The sequence below is a fragment of the Bos grunniens genome, chromosome 14 (assembly GCF_055505025.1).
Source record: "Bos grunniens cultivar Pamir isolate PY7600 chromosome 14, Bosgru_T2T1.0, whole genome shotgun sequence".
Classification (NCBI taxonomy): domain Eukaryota; kingdom Metazoa; phylum Chordata; class Mammalia; order Artiodactyla; family Bovidae; genus Bos; species Bos grunniens.
Window position 1 is genome coordinate 74,491,291 of NC_141178.1, and position 25,262 is coordinate 74,516,552.

General features: G+C 43.6%; 1 protein-coding gene across 1 annotated transcript in view; it reads right to left on the reverse strand.

Moving 5' to 3' along the window:
• The window catches only part of HHLA1 (HHLA1 neighbor of OC90), a 36,881-nt gene extending 15,108 nt beyond the window's left edge, over window positions 1-21,773 (reverse strand). The window contains exons 1-14 of the mRNA XM_086335660.1: window positions 21,695-21,773; window positions 20,490-20,549; window positions 20,127-20,183; window positions 16,706-16,786; window positions 16,130-16,213; window positions 15,681-15,764; window positions 12,375-12,458; window positions 12,110-12,166; window positions 11,915-12,001; window positions 8,725-8,988; window positions 6,628-6,873; window positions 5,429-5,497; window positions 5,031-5,105; window positions 1,263-1,419 (exon numbers count right to left, since the gene is read on the reverse strand). Of these exons, the coding sequence (XP_086191786.1) occupies window positions 1,263-1,419; window positions 5,031-5,105; window positions 5,429-5,497; window positions 6,628-6,873; window positions 8,725-8,988; window positions 11,915-12,001; window positions 12,110-12,166; window positions 12,375-12,458; window positions 15,681-15,764; window positions 16,130-16,213; window positions 16,706-16,786; window positions 20,127-20,183; window positions 20,490-20,549; window positions 21,695-21,773 (1,484 nt within the window). The remainder of the gene's footprint in view (window positions 1-1,262; window positions 1,420-5,030; window positions 5,106-5,428; window positions 5,498-6,627; window positions 6,874-8,724; window positions 8,989-11,914; window positions 12,002-12,109; window positions 12,167-12,374; window positions 12,459-15,680; window positions 15,765-16,129; window positions 16,214-16,705; window positions 16,787-20,126; window positions 20,184-20,489; window positions 20,550-21,694) is intronic.
• Window positions 21,774-25,262: the final 3,489 nt, after the last annotated feature.

The following is a 25,262-nucleotide window of genomic DNA, read 5'->3' on the forward strand; positions in this document are numbered from 1 at the left end:
TAGAGCTTGGCAATAAAGATTTCCCAGGTTCTGTCACCTTCAATTTACCTGGAAAAGGAAAATCCCTGGGAAATTCCATGGACAGAAAATCCCTGGGAAATTCCATGGACAGAAAAGCCAGGACAAAAGAGCCAGACATGACTTAGTGACTAAACAATAGACAAAATGCTCTGATTATTCTCTTCTAATAAATCATACCAGGCTGAAGGCATTGGCTTAAAGCTCAACATTCAGAAAACTAAGATCATGGCATCTGGTCCCATCACTTCATGGCAAATAGATGGGGAAACAGTGGAAACAGTGGCTGACTGTATTTTCTTGGGCTCCAAAATCACTACAGATGGTGATTGCAGCCCTGAAATTAAAAGATGTTTACTCCTTGGGAGAAAAGCTATGACCAATCTAGATAGCATATTAAAAAGCAGAGACATTACTTTGTCAACAAAGGTCCATCTAGTCAAGGCTATGGTTTTTCCAGTCGTCATGTATGGATGTGAGAGTTGGACTATAAAGAAAGCTGAGCGCCGAAGAATTGATGCTTTTGAACTGTGGTGTTGGAGAAGACTCTTGAGAGTCCGTTGGACTGCAAGGAGATCCAACCAGTCCATCCTAAAGGAAATCAGTTCCAAATATTCATTGGAAAGACTGATGTTGAAGCTGAAACTCCAATACTTTGGCCACCTGATGTGAAGGGCTGACTCATTTGAAAAGACCCTGATGCTGGGAAAGGTTGAGGGCAGGAGGAGAAGGGGACAACAGAGGATGAAATGGTTGTATGGCATCACCAACTCGATGGACATGAGTTTGGGTAAACTCCAGGAGTTAGTGATGGACAGGGAGGCCTGGTGTGCTGTGGTTCATGGGGCTGCAAAGAGTCAGCCACGAGTGAGCAACTGAACTGAACTGATCTGAGGGCATTGGGGCTCAGGGCCACTCAAAGTCCTCTGTAATTATTCCAGCAGATGTAACACAATGTAACACAATTCCAGCAGATTTGTAACAGCAGATGCAGCAAGTCAACTTGACAACACTTGACTGCACTGTGGCATGGCCACCCGCCTTGGCTCTGGGGACCCAGAAATGAATGGGGTTCCATTCTGGCTCTCAAGGAGGTGACAATACAGCAGAAGACCTACTGGGGAGTGCATTCCTCAAGGTACCGCTGTCACCTGTGTGTTAGTTATTTAACGCCTGGCTGCCTAGTAGCCTGCAGAGGAGCTGAGCAGAGTTAGAAGCCTGTAAGTACTGGATGCAAAGAATACCTCCCGGCCTCCATCCTGGGCTCTCTCTTCTGGCTCGTGCAGAGGCATTGCTGGAAGAAGCGACACAGCTCCATCAGACAAGGGTTGAGCTTCTGCACTGTCAGCGCAAGGGGAGCAGCGGTCATAGCCCCCTCCTTAGGGAGCGGCTCAGGACACCCTGGAAGATGCAATCCCAGACCAGTCACATCAACAAGCATTTAGCATGCATCTTCCCTGCAATGCAGGAGATCCCGGTTGGATTCCTGAGTTGGGAAGATACCCTGGAGAAGGGATAGGCTACCCACTCCAGTATTCTTGGGCTTCCATTGTGGCTCAGCTGGTAAAGAATCTGCCTGCAATGTGGGAGACCTGGGTTTGATCCCTGGATTGGGAAGATCCCCTGGAGAAGGGAAAGGCTACCCACTCCAGTATTCTGGCCTGGACAATTCCATGGACTACAGTCCACGGGGTCGCAAAGAGTTGGACACGACTGAGCGACTTTCACTTCACTTCTCTTCCCTTTGTTAGGGTCTGTGCTGGGTGAATATTGTCTCGCCCCTGGTCTCAGGTAGCTCTGGACCAACAGGTGAACATGGCCTTGCTTCACTGTGACTATCAAAGCTGCTGTGAGAGATCCTAGAGAGGAAGAAAGGTGAGGGACCGATTCCTGGAGGAAATCAGAGATGCTTTCCTGAAAATTCCTCGAGAAACTTTACCTTCCTCATTAGATGGGTGGGATGATGGATAGCTAGAGCTAAATAGAGATAGATAATATGGGTAGAGATGGGCTTTCCAGGTGGCTCAGAGGTAAAGACTCCACCTGCCAATTCAGGAGACGAGGGCTCAATCCCTGGTTTGGAAAGATCTTTTAGAGAAGGAAATGGCAACCCACTCCAGTATCCTTGCCTGAAAATCCCATGGACAGAGGAGCCTGGTGGGCTACAGTCCATGTGGTCACAAAAGAGTCGGATACGACTTAGTGACTAAAGAACAACAACAGATACAGATATAGATCCAGACTGTTATTGTTCAGTCACTAAGACAGGTCCAACTCTTTGTGACCCCATGGGCTGTAGTCTGCCAAGTTCCTCTGTCCGTGGAATTCTCCAGGCAAGGATACTGGGGTGGGGTGCCATTTCCTTCTCCAGGGATAGATCCAGAGAGATACAGCCAACACATTTTCTAAAATTCAGTCCGACCACTGCCCCCATCCGCACCTCTCGTGCATTTCTTTAGAACCTGGAGAAAAAAGGGCTGTAAGTTCCTATGGTAGCATAATCAAATCTTTGTCTGAAAGGCCCATTCACCATTTACTGCAGGTTTAGAGCAGGGCCAAGGCAGATCTTAGGTGATATGAAAAAGGAGACATGCACGGTCCAGCAATTTAATAATGCCGTGTTGACATATGACTGGATGGTGCGGGAACATTCAGGAAACTAGTCTTGAAAGGCATCCAGGAGCGGGAGGGACCTGAGAACTCAGCCTTTGAAAGACTTACTTTGTATCCATTTCTATCTTCTGCAAACTGGCTCCACGGAAACGAAGGAGAGAGCTGGACCTTCAAAAGTTGGGAAAATGTAGCACAGACCACAGAAACCCCAAGTTCTGAACCTCTGTCAGGAGTCCTGAAAACCCACATGCAATCCCAGAACAGGGTTTTCTCTTGAATTCCGTAAGAATGAAGTACACACCAACAAGGGCCTACTGTAGAGCACAGAAGACTCTGCTCAGTGTTGCGTGGCAGCCCGGGTGGGAGGGGAGTTTGGGGGACAACGGATACATGCATATGTATGGCTGAGTCCCTTCAGGGTTCACCTGAAACTGTGACAATATTGTTAATCTGCTACACTCCAATACAAAATAAAAAGTTAAAAAAAAACAAACAAAAGAAGTGTGCATACAGGGATGGCCTTTCAAACAGAACAGAAGTTAATGACACTCAACAGCTGGGAGTCGAATATTTCTTTTTTTTAGGGCTTGACAGATGTAAGTTTTTATATATAAAATGGATAAAAAATAAGGACCTACTTTATAGCACAGACAACTATATTTGATATCTTATGATAACCATAATGGAAAGGAATATTACAAAATATATATATTGCATATTTGTATGTAACTGAACCACTTTGCCTTAGAGCAGTGATTAATGTGACATTGCAAGCCAACTATACTTCAATTAAAAATTTAAAAAATTTTATTCTATCTGCATGTATTGCCTACATTAAAAAAACATGTTTCAAAAGATATAAAAATAAGATTAAAACATGAAAAATAAAAAATGATAATAGGGCTTGATGACACCAATATAAGTTTTTCTAGTTTGCATGGGCTGTAAAAGAGCTTCTAAGGGTCATTTTATTTAATTTTTTTCAGATGAAAATCCTTGGGTTATTTTATTTGATAATAATGATTGTCAATTTCTTTAAGTAACTGTAACAGTCTTTTATTTTTTTTATTTTTTTTTTTTTTAGGTCTTTAGTTTCTTTAGGTAGATATATTCCTAAGTATTTTATTCTTTTCGTTGCAATGGTGAATGGAATTGTTTCCTTAATTTCTCTTTCTGTTTTCTCATTATTAGTGTATAGGAATGCAAGGGATTTCTGAGTGTTGATTTTATATCCTGCAACTTTACTATAATCATTGATTAGTTCTAGTAATTTTCTGGTGGAGTCTTTAGGGTTTTCTATGTAGAGGATCATGTCATCTGCAAATAGTGAGAGTTTTACTTCTTCTTTTCCAATTTGGATTCCTTTTATTTCTTTTTCTGCTCTGATTGCTGTAGCCAAAACTTCCAAAACTATGTTGAATAGTAATGGTGAAAGTGGGCACCCTTGTCTTGTTCCTGACTTTAGAGGAAATGCTTTCAATTTTTCACCATTGAGGATAATGTTTGCTGTGGGTTTGTCATATATAGCTTTTATTATGTTGAGGTATGTTCCTTCTATTCCTGCTTTCTGGGTAACAGTCTTTTAAAACAAATTATTTTTTTATTTGGCTGCACCAGATCTTAGCCTCAGCATGTGGAATCTAGTTCCCTGATCAAGGATCAAACTCAAGCTCCCTGCGTTGGGAGCAAGGAGTCTTAGCCACTGGACCACCAGGGAATTACCACTTTTTTCTTTTTATTGTTAAAGTTATCCCAGTTCTTTCTTTCTTTTTAAGTGAAGTATAATTGCATTAAGGGTTACATATTGTATGATCCTAGTAATATAACTTATTTTTTGGGGGGGCAGCACCATGCAGCATGTGGGATCTTAGTTCTCCGACCAGGGATCGAACCCACGCCCTCTGCATCCCTGCTTTGGAAAAGCATAGTCTTAACCAGTGGACTGTCAGGGAAGCCCCAGGGGTTGAATTTTGGAGTCATCCTTTCCTCCTTCCTCTCTTTCTGCTAACATCATGCTCATTGTCAGAATGGCTTCCATTTGCAAAGCGTACAGCACTTTCTCAATGGGCATTCATTCAATAAAAGTTGTTTAAATTAAGTTATATGGTGCTGTCCGGTTCCAAATCACTTCCACACACATTATCTTACTCAATACAAAACCCTGCAGAGGAAAGACATTTTTAGTGTCCACAATAATTATTATCATTCTCGCTCTACAGCAGAGAAAACTGAATTCTGGAAATTGAGTGCAGGAGGGTACCTCACCAGTAAATAGCAGAGCTAGGATTTAATCCCAGCAGTCTGAATCTAAATTTATCAAACAAACCTCTTTTTTTATAGTACACAGCTTCACCCAAAACAAACAAGAGCTAGAGGAGTGACAGGGCGCTGGTACATACTTGAAAACTGGTGGGTTCCTGGGATCAAGGCTGACTCTTCACCAGGTATAAAGGTCCACACGGCAGGGAGGTCACCTGCATAGGTGACAAGGGCCTCACAAAGGTCAAAATGAAATGGTCTTGGGTTATACATACAACCAGAGAATCATGGCATCTTAAGGAACTCTCAAATCTAGAGAGAAATTGTAGTCAAGAAAGAGGAAGTGATTTGTGAAGATTACAGGGCCATTTAACAGCACAGCAAGACTTCGTTCTCCTGCCTGTTTTCCTTCTAGAACCAGTAAAGTACAATAGCAAGCCTGGTCTGCCTGCAGACACCCCCATCACCATGCCACTGCCCTTAAACTACGCTTCCCACCTGGGGTATAGCATTGCCCTTTGCAAGGCCACATTCTTACCTGCCTGTGGATATTTGGGGGCTGGAGCCTTGGTAGGACTTGGAGTCTGTGTGCCAGGGGTGGATGGACCTGGGATGAGAAGAGAGAGAGGTGAGCTTGGCTGTCTTCTAAGGATGCCTGAGCAGAAGTGGTGCCCTGACACCAGTCCTGCCCTGTTCATCCCCTGCTGCCTGTCAAGCCAGGTGTCTGGTAGGATGCTGAGGATGCAAAAGTCAGTTAGAAATAGCACAGCTGTGAAGAATGCTACAATCCACTGAGCACAGTTGTCTATAACAAGGGCATCTGGCTACAGGGATCAGAAGAAGTCATTTTAAAAACTTACAAACCAGGCTTCGCCGGTGGCTCAGGGGTAAAGAACCTGCCTGCCAATGCAGGAGATGTGAATTCAATCCCTGATTCTGGAAGATCCCACATGCCAAGAGCAACCAAGCCCGTGAGCCAAAACTACTGAGCCCGAGCTCTGGAGCCTGGGAGCTGCAGCTACTGAGGCCCGAGCACACCCGTGCCCTTGCTCCACAAGAGAAGACACTGCAGTGAGCCTACGTACCACATGCAACTGGAGAGAAGCCCGAGCCGCAACAAAGATCCAGTACAGCCAAAAACAAATAAACAGAATTTTAGAAAGCACAGAAACCACTTTTGTCTGGTTACAGGAGTAGAAAATGGAAAATTCATGACACTGCAGTGATGAAAAATCAAAATCCTCTCTGCTTCCCAGATACAGTCAAGGTTAACATGTTGTGAATTTCTTTTCAGTCTTATTTTGGTCTATTTTTAATTTTCTGTGTATATTTATTACACACACATGCATACACACATAAATACATAAACAAACACATAATTGGAATCAGACAACAAAGTTTCAGGCCATCCTCATATTGTGATTATATTTTAATGTGCATATCATTATATTTATATGTAATTAATAGAGGTAGGGGGCTTCCCTGGTGGCTCAGTGGTAAATAATCTACCTGCCAATGAAGGAGACACAGGTTTGATCCCTGGGTAGAGAAGATCCCCTGGAGAAAGAAATGGCAACCCACTCCAGTATTCTTGCCTGGGAAATCCTATGGACAGGTGGACAGAGGAATCTGACAGAGACTAGCGGGCTACGGTCTATGGGGTCACAAAAGAGTCGGACATGACTCAGCAACTAAACGACAACAACAGTGGAGGCAGGAGTGAGCAATCTTTCTTACCTGAGGTCGGGCTGGTCTGGATCGGGCTGCCAACTGCGGCTGCTGTCCCGGCAGGAGGCTGGGAAAGGCTCCTTGTGTTCATAGTCTCCTCGGCCTTAGGAGATGTAGGCAAGGAGGCAAGGGTCTCCCAGGGAGGCCCTCCAGGAGTTTTCTCGCTGGTGACCTGAGCCCAGGGCGTGGGTAGAGTGGAAGCCTGTGCCTGTCTGTGGGCCGTGACCCTTGGAGTTCTAGCCACCTTCCTAGTAGCTGCAGGGTAACAGGGCATGTACATGCTTGACTGCCTTGATTCAGATGTAAAATTGACAAGACATTGACATATAATCAAAGGGTATATGCAATGTGCACGCATAATATAGATTATCCAGGGACTTCAGCTCTGTCCTGAACTGGAATAAGGGGACCAAACTAAACTTCGTTTTCCTAAGTACCAATCAAGAAAAAAATTCTCCAAATTCCTAGGTCACTAAACAATCAGCTAGAGTGTGTGTTTGGGGGATGGTGGACTCTGTGAAATGTAAGCAATACATTTCTAATCATATGGCATAGTGGAAAGGTTACAAGGTTTAAGGTGAGGAGACCTGGAGATGTAAATTCTGTCCCCAACTCCTCTGTGCTGTGAACTTTGGGGCAAGTTACCAAACTCTTTTTAGCTTTACCATTAAAATGGAGGTGATGGTGGTGATGATGGCAGCCTGACAATATCACAGGATGGTTATTAAGATAAGCCTTCTCTTGTTGGTCTTTTAAACAAAACTCGTCAGATGGTTTTCACTTGCTTATTCCCATGGTAGGAATCAAAAAAGTTTTTTTTCAAGTTTTTACAAAACTAAACTCCTGGGAGTATCTTAACTCTATAATTTAAGTTGGAAACAGTTGGCATTTTAAAAATATTCAGATTTCTCATCCAGAACATGATATATCACTTTATTTAAACATGCTTTTATTACTCTTGTTAAAGTTTTAGGTAGTTTTTCTTACATAAAACTAGCACTTTCCCTGTTAGGGTGATAGCTAGGTATTTTATGATTTCCCTTGCCACCTGTAATCACATCTTTTTTCATGTTATACCAGAAAGTTTTCTTCTTTTGTATAACTGTCTAGGTGCAGATATATTACTACAAACTTTTCTAGTTAGTGAAGCTGATTCCTTTTCCTCATTTTTGTTTCCCTGCCTGCCTGACTTTTATCAATTCTCATCCTTCTCAGGGGAGCCTCTCTCTGGGTTCTCTAGAATAATAGCTCTTTGTAGGCTGAATAACAACTAATCAGTCTGCTTGCCTATGCCTCTCTCCCAGGTCTGAGAGGTCAGGAAAGAAAGAGAACATTGATAGAGCTGTGGGGTTCTTTTTAACAGCTAGCCTGGGGTCTGATATTAAACACATGCATTGACAAGTAAATGAATGAATGAATTCTGGTGACTCTGGTCCAGTATTGGAGCTCATTGAGACATAACTGTCTTTTAATGAAAGAGTTATCTCAGTTGTATCTTATTCCAAATAAGATTAGCGTGCCTTTTACATTTTTAGTGGTAATACCACTGATCAGTGTCCACAGACGTGATGGGAAAGGAAGAACTTCTCAGCAAGTCATTGGCAGCAGCTTTCTACACTGACATCAAGTCATTAACATATTCTTGGCATCATTATCCAGCCTAACCCTGCCTACCATAAAATATTGAGTTCACTTCATTTCATTAGTGTGTGAATTTCAGGAGAGATATTCCCAACCGCTTTGCTGAAATAAAAATACCTGATGTTACAACATAATACAATTATGTAAGATATTACTATTGGAGGATGCTTGCATGAAGTGCACCAGGAAACTTCTGTACTATTTTTGCAACTGTGAATGTTGAACTACTTCAAAATTTTAAAAGTTATAAAAGTAAACATTAGAAAGACATTATGCCAGTGATATTCGTCACCTTTGCTTATAAGAATTAGACCCAGACTGGTCTAATCTCTTATTTAAGGGATGCTAAAGAAAGGGGTTAGTGGAGAAGAGATAAAGGAAGGATTTCACTTATTTATCTGAGCCCAGAGGGAACTGGGGTGGGCGGGCAAACAAGACAGGAGAGGAAAGGGTGAGAAATCTTACTGGAGGCTGGGAGGGTGGGAGAGGGCATGTCCAGGGTGGCTGTGGCTCTGGCCGTGGCCTTGGTTGTGGCTCTGCTGTGACGCTCAGGAAGCACGTTTGTCTTCAAGGTCTGCTCTGCCTCTGAAGGAGGCGTTGTGTCTGTCCCAGAAGAGGTCCTCAGAGCGGACACTCCAGCCCTCTGGGCTCCACGTGGGGGGCTTGTCCTCGGTAGTGTTTGCTGGCTTGTGGGTGTGAGCTGTGAAGTCAGGGCCGACGCCGTAGTAGCTGCACATTTAAGGAGACAGTCAAGAGCAGCTTTACTATGCTGATATTTTGGACACAAAGAATTGTCGAGCCACTGGAAGATCATTGGACGGTAAATACACAGTACAGAGGTTCAAAATCACTCGGAACAGTACCTGACATCACCAAGAAGAGGGTTTCTCCTTCAGTGAGCTGAAACTAAGCTGAAATATCAAGCTCTGAAAACACTGCAGGAAAAAGCCCTGTGCACAAAATGCAAAGTTGTCAGACCCAAAAGCATCAGACACTTGATGTGTTTCCTGAACAGAACCTGACTCCCGTCAGAGTCCTCGCCCACCTGGCAGCCCTTTGCTCCTCCGTGGCTCTGACGCTGGTCCCTGGAAGAGTGCTTAGGTTTGCTCAAGTGCCCTGGGGGTATAACTAGGGGCCAGGGGTGAAATCTGGGAACTAGGGGTTCTCAGGCAGAAACCACTTGAAAGATGGGCTCCCACAAAGACAGCATGTGCGTGCATGCCAGTTCAGTCATGTCCAACTCTTTGTGACCCCATGGACTGTAGTTCCCCAGGCTCCTCTGTCCATGGAATTTTCCAGGCAAGAATACTGGAGTAGATTGTCATGCCCTCCTCCAGGGGATCTTCCCGACCCAGGGATCGAACCTGCATCTCCTGCATTGGCAGGTGGATTCTTTACTCACTGAGCCACTCAAGAAGCCCCCTACAAAGACAGAAGGAAGGCTTCATTCAGAGGAAGAACCCCTCCCCCCAGTGTCCTTGGATGCTCCATGAAGAAAAGGAGGAAGAGACTCAAGTGTTCACCCTCGGTGAAAGGGTGACTTAGGGAATGGGGGCCCATGTCAGAACAGGACAGGCTCCCAGTAGCCCATAAGGTCTCATCCTCTGGGTAGACGAAGGCTGGCCTGCAGACAGGTGGGGTTTCAGCCCCTAGTTGCCTGTCTGGCAGGCAGCTATGTGTTGGGCACAACCAGTGCAATTGCAGAAGGTGGCCCTGCAACCTTATTTCCTCTCTCTTGCCTTACTTCTGGGCTCAGCATCACTCCACATGCACCAGAAGCCTGGCCCTTGCTCCCAGATGAATGGACATGGGGATGAGTACCTGCCAATCAAACCATCACTCAGACAGGTGACCGCTGTCAAGCACATCAACTTTGGGTCAACACAGTCTCTCTTCCCAAGCAGCTGTTGCTTGGAAAATTTACAGAAAGAGCACAAAAGGGGAGACCTAATTGAGACAGGGAGTGGAAAGTCATGGAAGGACTCTCTGAAGAAGTGAGATTGGCATAACCCTCAGATCTGTTCTCAGAATTGAAAGGAACCTGCCAATGGCCCATTGCATCTCTTTATCAAGCACAAGTTGATAACTTCCATAACTAAGAGATGCCCTTTAATAAGGGGTTCCCAGGTTGCACTAATGGTAAAGAACCCGCCTGCCAATGCAGGAGACATGAGACGTGGGTTTGATCCCTGGGTCGGGAAGAGCCCCTGGAGGAGGGCATGGCAATCCACTCAAGTATTCTTGCCTGGAGAATCCCAGGGACAGAGGAGTCCGGTGGGCTACAGGGCATGGGGTCATAAAAGAGTTGGACATGGCTGCAGTGACTTAGCACAGCCTCACACCCTACCTACAATAAATACCAATCAAGGCAGCCTTGTGAAGTGGAATTGGAGGTTGACTGCAAACTTCATTTCACTCCAAGGACACTGATGAAGAACCTACTGTGCACAAAGAGCACTGTGAGGCATCAAGAGGAAGGCAGACGCGGAGCTGAAGGAGGCTCAGCCTCGCCTTCAAGTGTCAGTCCTTGAGAAGACACACAGATAAAGTCGTCTGTGACTCAACCTGGAGTAACAGAGTCCAAATGAGTGCTGTAGGATTACAGAGGACAGAAGACTAATTTTGGTTAGGTGATTTTGTTGGAAAGAAGAGTCAGTAGCTGAGTTAGCCATTGACAGACAAATTGGATTCTGAAATACGGAAAAGTAGGGAAGTTCCATTCTGGGATAACAGCAAAATTCCAAAGGTGTGGAGATGTATGCCATCTGCAAGAAGAGGCAGGGGTTTCAATAGAGTTTTAGCAAGAGATTTATGTAAAGAGAGTAGATGAGTGTGGGCTTGATGATAGAGAAATGTATACTCCTTGCTAAGGATTTCGGATCCTCTGCTGCTGAATTAGGAGTTCTGAGCAGTAGAAAGATATACCCCAATTATATTATAACTATTTTGGGAATGGATGGATATTTCAGAGAAATAAGAGACTGGGTCAAAGGAGATTGGTTCAGGGGCTGCTATAGTAAAGGTAGATGATGAGAACTTGAACTAAGATCATCAGAGCAGTAGAAAATAGTCTTGGAAGATCAGCCACATTGCAGAAACGTTATTCAGCTAGAAATGACAGCTAAGTGTAGAAGAGAAAGCTTTAAGGTGACCCAAAATGCCACCTGGTGCCAGAGAAAATGCAGGAAGATGGGGAGGTGTGAGTATGGAGGGGCAGAAGATGGTATCTGGGATTGGATGGTATCTGGTATCTGGATGGCATCTGGGTATTATGGAGTGGCAGTGTTTACAATAGGGTCACAAATTCAAATATGTACAGAAGTCAGGTACTTTATATGAGAAAAGAAGTGCAAGCCAACAGGGAGAGGTAAGGGCTATGGAAAAGAGGAGAAAAGCATCTCTCCTAACAGAGAGGATGGCAGGTCAACTCCATTTGCTGGCTGCCAGGGGTGAGAGGGAGGACCCAGGGCTGCCAGGTCTTTTGACAAAAAAAAAAAAAATCTAGAAATCCAAAAAAATTTCAGTGACAAAATCCTCTGATTTTAACACAACACAGCCAAATAAAATACCTGAGGGCAGTGTTCAATCTTCAGCTTGCTAGCTGGGACCTTGGTCTGGAGACTCTATTGTAGGAGTTTGGGAGGGTTACACTCACCCAGAACACCAGATATGTTGCTGGTAAATGTGTAATTGATAACAGGGGACTTTTCCACCAGCTCCCAGAAGTCAGAAAGATTCCGTCCTGCAGAAACCACAGCAACAGGGTCAAATCTTGGGCTTACCTGTTAGAGAGTTTGCGTGTAATTCTCAGCTTAGAGAGCTGGTCAAAGAATGGCTGCTGGTGGTTCACCTGACTTTCCTGTCATCATGCAGATGAAGATGCAGTCGGATTCATTCGTTTGACTCACTGCAAGACAGACCAGGACACAGCAGGACTTAGCAATGGGCCTGAAGCTGTTAAGTCTTTGGTTGAAATGAAAGTTAAGTTGGAAATTTCTAGCTCCAGTTGTTACAGGAAGACAAGGCTAACTCCTGATTTGGGAGCCCTGCTTTTTCGTATTCCGTGCTGAGTGCCACATCTCAGTATTTGCTGAGCATTTTCAAGACGAGCAGACCTGAGAGGATGGAAGCTGACTTAAACATCTCTGTGAGGTGGCTGCTGGAATTTCCAATGATGTCCACCAGGAGGGCAGTGAAATCTGCAAGACAGATTGAGCAAGGTTGCATTTCTGAAGCTTGGTTTAAGTTTCAGAGACGTGAGAGGAAAAGTACATTGTATGTGGATTTTTCAAAGTAAATTTAACAAGTTTGATTTAGTTCAGTGTATTGAGGAATACTAACAACCATTTTTAATATTACCAGTTTCTTTTTAAGTCTTAATTTTAGTCAGGCAGAAAACTTCTGGATCTACCACTGTAATCTCCTTTCTCCCATTTTCCTCCCTGCCTGCACCGCACCCCCTTTCCCTCCTGCCCCCCACCATCCAAACCCTTCTCTGCCAGTACCAAAGAGCTGTGCAAGACCAGAGTATTGAGTAATGAAAAGATCAGTAATTTTTCTGATTTGTTTCCCTTATACCTCACGATTTCATCTCATTGATTTAGAACACCAAATTCACTGGATAGGAAGCAGTTCTGCAGACATGGGATGCAAATTTAAGTAACTTCAGATTTTCAAAATGGTATCAAATCTAGTGGTGGATTATAAATGGCAGACTACCAAAGGAGACAAGAACTCTACACAAAATAGACCAAGGAAGCTCTTCTGCTGCCCTCTGTGTTAAGAAGTCTGATGGGAGGAGACTGAGGCAATCTTACCACATTTCAAGCTATAAAATCTCTCTCTGAGTGTATCCTGAGCAAGTCTTAACATGGCGGGAGCCACTGACGGATGAAAGTTCCCGTTACGCATACAGCTGCCTCCTCCTCTGCTGTCCATTTATCGCTTTCCAGGACCCAGCTAGGTTTTGGCTTCTACAGCAAGGAGTATTTATTCTAGGAGCCCCAAACAGTGAATTTTGAAAGACACTTCTGAGGTCCCTTGGATAGTTTCCCATCATGCCTTGCATAAATGATTGTTTTCAGTAATAGGGCTATGAGCTGGGGTTGGGGGTGAGCTTTGAAAAGATAGAACCCAGAGCATTGAAAATATGGAACTCAGAGAGGTATGAAAAGGAAATGTGACAACTGGTGAAATGTATGTATCATGTGAGGCCAGTGGGAGGCGGGTGCTACCCTCCGAGCTGGAGTCTCGGTGCCATGTCATCACCACGCCTCATGGGTTCACGGTTGGTCTCCTGGAGGGTGCTGCCGTGGTGCACCTACATAGTGTGGACACTTGGCCATGAAGATGGTAGGCCTTCCTCGTGATGTCTGTTTAGACCAGTCTGTCCCTAGTCACATTGGTAAACGTAAAAACTGAAGAGGGGAAGTACTTCATTTCTCATGCCATCTATTTTCTGTTTCTCAAAAGTCTCCATTGCTATTAATTCATTCATCTAACATTCATTGAGTGTCTACCATGTGCCAGACATCACTGAGGCACTGGAGGACTGTGTAAGACTCCATCTCTGCCCATCAGGAGCTAAGATTAGTGGGGGAGAGAGACTCATAAACAGACCAAGAAACTGCAATCCACAATTTCAGTCCACTATTAATAGCACATACATCATATAATGAGAGTTCCTTGGAAAGCAAGGAGCTCAAACCAGTTAATCTTAAAGGAAATTGACCCAAGTACTCTTTGGAAGGACTGATGCTGAAGCTGAAGCTCCAATACTTTGGCCACCTGATGTAAACAGGTGACTCATTGGAAAAGACCCTGATGCTGGCAAAGACTGAAGGCAGAAGAAGAAGAGGGTGATAGAGGATGAGATGGTTGGATGGCATCACCAATGGACATGAACTTGGGCAAATTCCGGGAGATGGTGAGGGACAGGGAAGCCTGGCATGCTGAAGTCCGTCGGGTCACGAAGTCAGACAATACTTGGCGACTGAACAACAACAACACTAATATCACATAGAAGCTATGAGCATGGCTTTGGAGCCCAGACACCAAGGATGGAGTTCAAATTCTGTGCAAGCTTCAGAGAGATGAGGAAATTTCCCAAGGTCTTAGAGTATGTGGCAGGGCCTGAATTCGAGCTGAGGCCTGCCTTGTGCTAAAGTGCCAGCTCTTCTGAAAATTTCTACCACTGCTCATACACATCTCTTACTCAATACATTTGTCAACTCTCCTTTTAGAGCTGCTCCCACAGTCGGGTCGTAGGCTTGGAAGAAAATCAGTTATCACTGCCTCGAAGACATTCTTTGTTTCGGTGAAAATTTGAATTATCTGATTGATTAACAACATGTAGATGAATGATATCGACTACTTTCATATATAATAGGAAGTAGGGGGAAATTCCTTTTTGTTTCTCTAATTGGTGATGACTTATGAATGTCTCAGTACTCAGTGTCGACAAGGATGAGGAAAAGCACACACTTTCAAACATTACTGATAAGAGTGTAAACTTATGCAAGATTTCTAGAGGAATGTTTAGTGATGTGAATCATCACAAGACCCCCTTCCTGTCAGACAACAATTCTATTCTGAAGACTTTATCGTATAGGAATAATTGGACAAATACTCCAAGTGATTGTACACAGGTACTCATCACAGCATTGTTGAGAACTGTAAAAAAAGTTTGCATCAGGAGGAGATAGATAAATTATGGTACTTTTTTTCAATGAATATTATGAATTCATATGAAAGAAAATTCATATTTATATTCATTGGAATAGAATGTTTTTTAAGACCTGCTGATTAGTTTAAATAAGATTATAAAACATCATAGAAAACATGGTAAATACATAAATATACTGCCTTTGAAAAAAAAATCAGACAATACCAGGTTCCCTTAATCAACACTCTTCTATTTCAAACCCAGACTCTAATCTTCTTTTTGGAGGTAATCACCCACCCGGTGTTCAGATAGGCATATATTTTTTCATCAGTGCTATTTTACTCAATTTATTTATTTTGCAAGTTCCTTTCTCTAATTGGAAATGTCATGGAAATATTTCCATACACAGACCAAATCTGGTCACATGCACATATTTATGTACTGTCTATGGCTGCTTTCCAAGATTTAATTATACAGCAGACTATTCAACCATTTTCCTGATGATGGGTGTTTAGATCATTCTCAGATTTTGCTCTTAAACAATGATACATTTTGTTCTTGCCCTTCTGCACAGACAGAACTATTTCTTGGTAGGAAACCAAGAAAGGAAATCTCTGGGACAATGAATGTGCATGTATTTAAGCATAATAGATATCATGGCATTTTCTTATTTTAGTCAAAGGAGAAAAAAAAATTCTACTTATAGAAAAGGGAACAAGCAAAATCAGTTGCAAGCCTCATGATGAGTTGTACCAACCTGACAAATCGTTGGTTCGGTTGTTTAAGCAGTAGCAGTACCGCGTGGGGAAGTTGGCTGGATCCACAGTCTTCAGGTTGGAAACTGTGAAGAGAAACGAAGTACACAGCAACCCTTACACATAGCCTGGCCCTGCCTGTCCATCGCTTACCATTCTTAACACCAAGAAGAACTTGGCAAGGGGAGAAGGGAAGGATGGATTGGGACTTTGGGATTGGCAGAAGTAAACTATTAATATGGAATGGATAAACAACAAGGTCTTACTGTAGAGCACAGGGAACTATATTCAATACTGTGTGATAAACCATAATGGAAAAGAATGTGAAAAAGAACGTACATATACATCTATATATCTGAATCATTTTGCTATATAGCAGAAATTAACACTGTAAATCAACTATACTTCAATAAAATAAATTAAAAATAAAAGAAGAGCCGGCAGCACTTACTGTTATAAATGGCCACAGAAAACTTGTGGAAGGCGAATGAACTGTAGGAAGTGACACTCAACAATGAGAAGAAGTTCTTGCTATCTGCCAAAGATACCAAGATAAAGAAAGAGCAAATGCCCACCAACAACACTGAACAGTAATAGAAATTACTAAATCGATTATAGAGGTTTAACAACACAATGAACAAATAAAAATAAAATAATGAACATTGAAAATAATAAAAATCAAAGCAAACCCCCAAATGCAAAAATACATGTCCCTTGACTAAATTTCTTGATCTATCTTTAAACTGGCAATTCTCTCACAATATAGCTATGATTAGCGATGACTACACAGGTGCTGTGTTTGGAACTCATCTTGCTCTCAAAATGCTGGCAGGCCTCCTACTTCATTTGGATGTTTTCAATCTCATCATGAGTTAAGTAGGACACACATCCTCCACTCAGAACACAAGGGAGTTGAGATACACAGAAACAGCATGGGTCTTGCCCAGGTCATGGAGAGTCCAGAAGTGAGGCAGGAAGAAAACAAAAATGGACCTGGATTGTGCTTAAAAAAGAAAAAAATGGTTACCTTTTAAAGCTCTATTCAGCATCCCATTCACCAGCTCGGTGAGGTTAAGTGCAGACAGATCGACTGACCTTGCAGGCAGTTCTGAAAGAGATTCAAAGATAATGTCACCAGCAGGCCTTTCTTGGCAACAGAAAAAGTTCCTCATTTCCAGCATTCAGGCAGATGCGCCTCCTGTTTGGACATGAACTCACACTCTGTGTTGGGCACAAGGATTTGGAAGCTAAAAGGCAGTTCCTGTGACAGCTAAGGACATACACAGGGACAAGCAAGAGTAGAAAGGAGAAGTAGGGTAAAATACAAGGAACACTTATTTTAGGGAATAGTTTATCTCTGCATGTGGAGAGAGTAGAGATTGGCAGGGGAGGCTCGTGTATATCAGCTCCAGGAAACTGCAGGAGTTCTCAATGTCCTATATAATACAAATAATGACATTGTCTAACAGAGAGGCTTGGATCCTGGCTGACCTTTGGCCTCACCAGAAAGACTTTGTTTTCAATTCTAGAATTCTGATGCTTGGATTTCATCCTCAGAGATTCAGATTTAATAGTTCCCAGACATCAGTGGCTTCTCAGCTCTCGCTACTGGTAAAGAATCTACCTGCCAATGCAGTCAGTCAGTTCAGTCACTCAGTCATGTCTGACTCTTTGTGACCCCATGAATTGCAGCACGCCAGGCCTCCCTGTCCATCACCAACTCTCGGAGTTTACTCAAATTCATGTCCATCGAGTCGGAGATGCCATCCAGCCATCTCATCCTCTGTCATCCCCTTCTCCTCCTGCCCCTAATCCCTCCCAGCATCAGGGTCTTTTCCAATGAGTCAGCCTTTCACATCAGGTGGCCAAAGTATTGGAGTTTTAGCTTTAGCATCAGTCCTTCCAATGAACACCCAGGACTGATCTCCTTTAGAATAGACTGGTTGGATCTCCTTGCAGTCCAAGGGACTCTCATGAGTCTTCTCCAACAGTTCAAAAGCATCAATTCTTCAGCACTCAGTTTTCTTCACAGTCCAACTCTCACATCCATACATGACCACTGGAAAAACCATAGCCTTGACTAGACGGACCTTTGTCGGCAAAGTAATGTCTCTGCTTTTCAATATGCTATCTAGGTTGGTCATAACTTTCCTTCCAAGGAGTAAGCGTCTTTTAATTTCATGGCTACAATCAGCATCTGCAGTGATTTTGGAGCCCAAAAAAATAAAGTCAGCCACTGTTCCCACTGTTTCCTCATCTATTTGCCATGAAGTGATGGGACCAGATGCCAAGACCTTAGTTTTCTGAATGTTGAGCTTTAAGCCAACTTTTTCACTCTCCCCTTTCACTTTCAACAAGAGGCTTTTTAGTTCTTCTTCACTTTCGGCCATAAGGGTGGTGTCATCTGCATATCTGAGGTTACTGATATTTCTCCCTTGGACATGGGGTTGCTCCTCGCCTGCCAGTGCAGGAAACTAAGAAACCCGGGTTCGATCCCTGGGATGGGAAGATCCCCTGGAGAAAGCAAAGGCAACCCACTCCAGTATTCTTGCTTGGAGAGTCCCACTGACAGAGGAGACTGGCGGGCTACTGTCCATAGGGTCGCAAAAAGTTGGACATGACTGAAGCGACTTTGCACTGCACACATAGCATGGACATCAGCCCCTAAATCCATCCATCCATCCATCCACCAATTGCCCACATATTGATAGCGTGCAGCCAAGTGGAGAGATGTGACAAGGTAGAAATAGTGCTCAATGCTGCTTTTTATGTTTTTGCAAACAGTGTCTTTTTCAACTCTTACTTAATGTTCAAATAATTGTGGCTAAAGTGATCTGAGGATTGGAGAGAGACTGCAGCCCTGTTGTGGGGGTTGAGAAGTGAAAGTGAAAGTGTTAGTCGTTCACTAAAAGAGTCGTGTCTGACTCTTTGCAACCCCATGGATTGTAGCCCACCTGGCTCCTCTGTCCACGGAATTCTCCAGGCCAACATACTAAAGCACAATGCCATTTCCTTCTCCAGTGGATCTTCCCAACCCAGGGATCTAACCTGGGTCTCCTGCATTGCAAATGGATTCTTTACCATCTGAGCCACCAGGGAATCCCTGGTATTGGGGGTTGGAAATGGGGAGGCGTCCAATGGTGGGAGAAGTGATCTCAGTGGTCCAGGCCTCTCATGGAGCACTGGGCTGTGTGTGAGGAGGGAGTACTCACCTGTAGTGTCAAGAAAAACGATCCCCTTTTCTCTCCTCTCTTCTTCTCTGAGGCTGGACACTGGGAAGAGAAAAGCCTTCAGGAGAAAAATGGAGCATTCAACCCCAACCCCACACTGCTGGAGAGGCCTCAGAGGTCTGTACTATAACTGCCCTCTGACGTCATGAAGGTCAGCATCGCTGAATGCACTGCAATCCCTCCCCTACCCCTGGGCTTCTAGTCTCCTTGAACTGGACGTGCTCTGCTGAGTCACTTCAGTCGTGTCTGACTCTGTGCTATCCCATAGACCGCAGCCCACCAGGCTCCCCCGTCCCTGGGATTCTCCAGGCAAGAACACTGGAGTGGGTTGCCATTTCCTTCTCCAATGCATGAGAGTGAAAAGTGAAAGTGAAGTTGCTCAGTTGTGTCCGACCCTCAGCGACCCCATGGACTGCAGCCTTCCAGGCTCCTCCATCCATGGGATTTTCCAAGCAAGAGTACTGGAGTGGGGTGCCATTGCCTTCTCCAGGACGTGCTCTAGAAATGCACATTTTAATCAATAGACAAGCTGATTCCCATGCAGGGCATCTAATCCACCCCTTCTCTTCACTGGGATGGGAAACTGAGGCTCAGAGAGCAGAAGAAACTTGCTTAAATTTGCTCAACCAAGCCCTGGTAATAAAGAGTCAGAACCTACTTCCAGAAGAGGGAGTCACTTGCCCACTCAGCAAATTTCATGCTGCCAAAGAAGAGAATGTCAAAGGAAATCTTGAAATACCAAAGGCATTCATTCATTCTTTATTCTTTCAATAAACATTCACCTAGGGCCAAGCAGAATGCTAGGTGTTTGGTATAAATAAGTCAATGGGAAAGGACCCTGTCTCCATGTCTGCAGAGCCTATTGTCTGTGGTTTAGAGGGAGGAGAGACACTCACGTGTCATCCCATGTGAGAAGAGTCAAACAGGGAATATCAAGATGCTAGGAACACCTCTATCAGAGAACCCAACCTGTTCTCTGGGATGGAGGAGACATCCCTGCAAAGCCGAGACCTGAAAGGTCAGCTGTTTTGGACTAGAGGCCACTTAATCATACTGCATCATTTACTACTATTGTTGCAATGATTACTTTTCATGTCACATTCCAATGGACAGGTGCTTTGTGCCCATTTTATAGATGGAAAAACCAAGGCACAGAGAAACTGGAAAATGGGTCATTGTGTTACAGCATGAGTCAGGCTTTAGGACTGGTCTAGTTACCTGTTGCACCAAGCCAAGTCCCATCTTTTTCCTTCTTAACTTGTTTATTTCCAGATGCTGGAATAAAAGTTTTCATGAGTAAAATGGTATTGTGGAAGCACAGCCCCAGAAATTTATAACATCCTTAAAAGTCATCTTATCCATCACTCCCTTTGAAGGATGAGGAATTGAAGTCCAGAAATGTTAAGTGATGTGCCTAAATCCCACCTCTGGCCAGTCATCCTATTCCCATCTCCACTCCTCACCCCAGATTCTGGCAACCACCTTTCTTATCTCTGCTCCTTTAAGTCTGACGATTTTAGATTCCTTGTAGGAGCAGCATCATGCTGTATTTGTCCTAGGAAGGAACACCTGTTCATTTACCTGTTGTAGGTAGGAAAGTCATGACATTTTCCTTCTCAGCTTCTCCTCTAAAGGAAGACACTAAAGTCAAACAAAAAGATTTCATCAGAGAAATTATAACACAGACATAATATCAGAGAAAATTTAATCCAAAATAAGCCTTTTAAAGATGAGAAAATTGCATTGTGGACTTGCTTAAAATCCAACATGTACTTGGCTCATTCATTCACTAATTTAGTCATTAAATATTTATGGATTAACTATAGCAATGCTAATAGTTCATCATGCCATTAAGCATCTAGATTTTAATAGACATTGTGTGTATTAGATACTGGGAGAGTATGATGGAACAGATAGACACAGAGTCCATCCTTACGGAATTTATAGTCTAGTAGGGAGGGCAGACATGAAGGAAAGGAAGACCCAGGGATGTCATTTCAGACAACGCTAGTTATGCTGAAGGGCATTCAGAGAGCATGGAACAGGGAGCCTGATCTAATCTCAGTGATCTGAAAGCCATCCCTGGGAGACGATGCTCCACTGAGATCTGAAAGGTGAGCATATTAGAGCAGAGACAAAGCTGGCTCAAGGGTTAGTCAGTGTATAGATGACAGTCTGAGCCCAGGGTCTGAGATGGGCAAGAGTATTATTTTACAGACTGGAAGAAGGCCAACATGATGGAGCAGAAAGGACGGAGACAAGGGATTGTAGGAACTGGAGCCGGGGAAGTAGTCTGGATCATGTAGAGCATGTAAGGACTGAGGAAGCTACCCAAAGAGAAGAAGTAGAAAGTCATTGAATACTTTTTGGGAGGAGGAGGAAAAAATGAAGGATGAACTGGGGAAGTGGCTTAATGAAATGTCTGAGAGAATGCCTTAGGCTGGTGAGTGGAGAATGGTATATGGAGAGACGAGAGGAAGAGGAAAAGCAGGGAGCTGGTTTTGGAAGCTCCAGCAAAGGGAAGATGATGCTTTGGACAAGAGTGGTCACTGTGGAGGGGAAGAGCATTCTGTTGCATAAATGGGACTCGAATGCAACAGAATAAATGGGACAAGGGACAAAATCAGAAATGGGGGATTCGCTATTGTCATTTTGATTAATGGCAGTAGTAAATTTGATCATTTAAGATTCTGGGCTGAAACACTGGATGCTACAATTCTCTAAAGAACAATGAATATTCAAACAGAGTTTATAGACCAAGACATTTGACCTTTGACTAGACCCACCTGTGTTGAAAAGGGACAGGACACAAGTGAGATCCAGGCACAGCCTCACCAGAGGACCACGTAGCAGGAAGCCTGGCATGTTTGTGATACTCTGGCCCACCTGGAAGCAAGCAACACAAGCACGTGGAGGAAACCAGCTGAATTACTAACCACCTTGGTGCAGAATATCCACCAGGGAAGTAATATTGAGAACACCGCATGGGGCATCACTAGAAATAACAATCTATAAAAGGCACTTATGGTTCTGACTGGTGAGGTTATGCAGAGGTAACAAATTAACTCCACAACCTCACTGGCTGAAATCAACCACAAAAGTTGATTTCTTGTTTACAGTCTGCACTTGCTGCACATCGGTGGGGAAGTTGGTTCTGCAGGGTCACTCAGGTGCCCCGGATAGTGGAGGCTTCACCTTCTGGACATTCTCCATCCCTGTGGCCACCTTAGTCATTGACTCACGGTGGCAGTGGAAGAGAGAGTTGGAGGATTACACCCCGACTCCTAAATGCTCTGGCAGGAAGTGACATGCTCGCTTTTATTGACAGCTTTCCACCAGAATTGCTCGTGTGGTCCTGCATAACTGCAGGAAGTCTGGGAACACGGAGCAGGGGGTGCATGCATATTTAGGGAGAATCAGTGTCTCTTCCTTGGGTTCTCTGACTGTTTAGATGCAAAATGAGCTTGCCAGGTGGTGCTAGTGGTAAAGAACCTGCCCACCAAAGCAGGAGACATAAGAGATGCGGATCAGGAAGATCCCCTGGAGGAGGGCATGGCAACCCACTCCAGTATTTTTGCCTGGAGAATCTCCATGGATGGAGGAACCTGGAGGGCTAGAGTTCATAGGGTCTCAAAGAGTCGGACATGACTGAAGTGACTCAGCACGTAGCACATAGATGGGAAATACCCTTCAAATACAGCATCACTGCAGCTTATAAATAGGAAAATTGTATTAATACACATGTCCATATGAGTGTTCACACTCTCTTTCTTTTTCTGTAGCACTGTGTGCCAGCCATTCATCAGGGAATTTGCTATGCAGAATCATATGACAGTTAAACCTGCAAAGCTGAGACTAATAGAAAGGATGGTGAAAATTTATTGAGTGCTTTCTCTGTGCCAGACACCACACAGAATGCTGCTTGACGCATCTTATCACTTCACGACTACACAATCTGCATGTGTAGGTACGAATGTATTACCCTTTCATATGGGCTGTACAGACTTGATTTGAAAAAAGAAGCCATTTGCTAGAGGCGAAGAATAGAATAGAGCTGGTAGGTGAATTGGGGAAGGGGAGAAAAGTCAAGAGAAAGTGCACCAGGTTTGGGGAAATTGCCTCAGGAATTAAGAATCTTCACGGCAAATTCTATTTTAAGAAGTTTAGTTGTCTATTGATGGAAACACCTCCTTTGGAATTTTCTTGAAAGATTCTTGTAAACATTTAAATTGCCTTTTTTTTTTTTTTTAAGAGAGAACAACACCTGGGGACCTTGTTTTTTATTTAATTAAATTAATTAATTTATATTACATTTTGGCCACACATGTGGGATCTTAGTTCCCTGCAGAGGGATGGAACTCACACCCCCTGAAGTGGAAGTACAGCCTCTTAACCACTGGACCACCAATTTAGAGGGAAGTCCTCTAAATTGCTTTCTAATTATTGGTAGATACTTTAGTGGTATTTCCTTTGGATGTCAGCTTGGACAGAGACAGGCCTTAAAAGGAGCAAGGGACTCCTTAGAGTCCTTTTAGTCTATTAAATCTGTCTATTCTTTGAAGCTCAGTTTTCTTCATCTGCAAAATGGGGATAAGAGAGAAGGTCTTCGTGACAATTTAGCTCAGAAGATCTTTGTGACAATTTAAGATATGAATCTCAAGTATTTAACCCAGTGTCTGGCACATAGAGGCTCTCTATACATATGCCAGTCATCTTGGGCAGGCTGGTGACACAGGAACAGATCAGACATGCCACTTGCCTAAAGCTGTTCAGTAACTTGGAGGAGACGGGCACACGAGTAACTAATTCACGCTAATTCACACTCAAGGTCAACTGTGGTACATTCTGCATAGACAAATTGACAAAGGGGACGAGAGAGACTGGTGAGTCCAGGACATATAATTTTCTCCATTAAAGGAGATAGGGGTGGGTGGACAATATGACAAACTAGATGGAGAGTCTTTTCTCTGGTGCTTCAGCTACTGCGAAAGTAGTCCTTCACCTCTCTGAGCCTCGTGTGTAAAACAGAGTCATAGCAACCTTGGAGATACTTTGTGGAGGTTAAATCAGATCATGAAATATGGGATCAAGTGCAACCTCTGACACATAGTGAAAACTTCGGAAGTTTAATTCCTTTCTCGTTCTCTTCTCTTCTCTTTTCCCCTCCTTTCCTGCTTCCTCCTCCTTGTCCATCCCAGGTCCCCACATCATACCAGAAACATACAGAGTGAGTAGACATAAATAAATGGACATTGTATTTCTCATAATAGAAAAATAATTATCCACATCTGTATAATAGACACTTCTCTTTCGCTTTTCGGTTGACTCCTATTTCATTGTGTGAACTGCTCTTTCCCATTTATTAAGAGTAAACATAGTAACATTTATAACTTTAAGATGACAATTTCTATTGATCCTGCTGTGAGAAAAATGCATTTTTTCTTCTGTCTAGTTTTTTATTCTTTGTCATTGACCAAATTATGCATTTGGAGTAGGGTTGTCAGATTTATCAAATAAAAATACAGGACGCTCAGTTAAATTTCAGTTTTAGAGAAACTGTGACTCATTCCTCAGCGTATCTCATGTAAGATTTGGAATTACCCTAGTTTGGAGATGGGGAGATGTTTTTTATAAAAGGAAAGTTGCTTTTAACATAGACTTGTGGAGCTAGCCCTGGAGTGGCTGCTCAGTGAATTCTCTGCTGAATTAAACAGAATCTGTGGATTCAACACATGAGGTGGGAGTCTCACCATGTAACCTTCAGATGGTTCTTTCTCCTTTTTAAAGTATTTTCATGTTGCTGAGGGTCCCAATAAACTGCTCCTTTTTAAAAAATATATATACTTAATTTTTAAGAAAAATTAAATAGATGAATGAATTATTTTAATTTTTAACGTGTGTTTATTTTCTTGACTGCATGTGGGATATTAGATCCCCCACCAGGGGTCAAACCCACACCCCCTGCACTGGAAACTCTAACCCATGGGCCACCAGGGAAGTCCCTAAGCGGCTCCTTTTTTTTGCTCTCACTCCCATTCAGTCCTGGAGAGGAAAACTGAGAAATTGGAGGGAGACGGGGGCAGCGTGAGTGGTCGGTGGGGGCTGGGGAGGTTCTGCCCACTTTTTAGCTCACACCAGCAGAACTGGCTGGATTTCGCCTCTCAGTCACACTCAGGAGGTCAACCCCCCAGCCTGCCTCCCACCTTGAGAGCCTGTGCCACCAGGGGATACCGGAGCAGAGGGAGGCGCAAGGGTTAAGGTAACGCAGACTTGACTTGCATCTTGAGTTGGCAAATGTCATCTGGGTCAAGATACTTCACCTTCACTCACTCAAAAAACCTCATGGAGCTCATG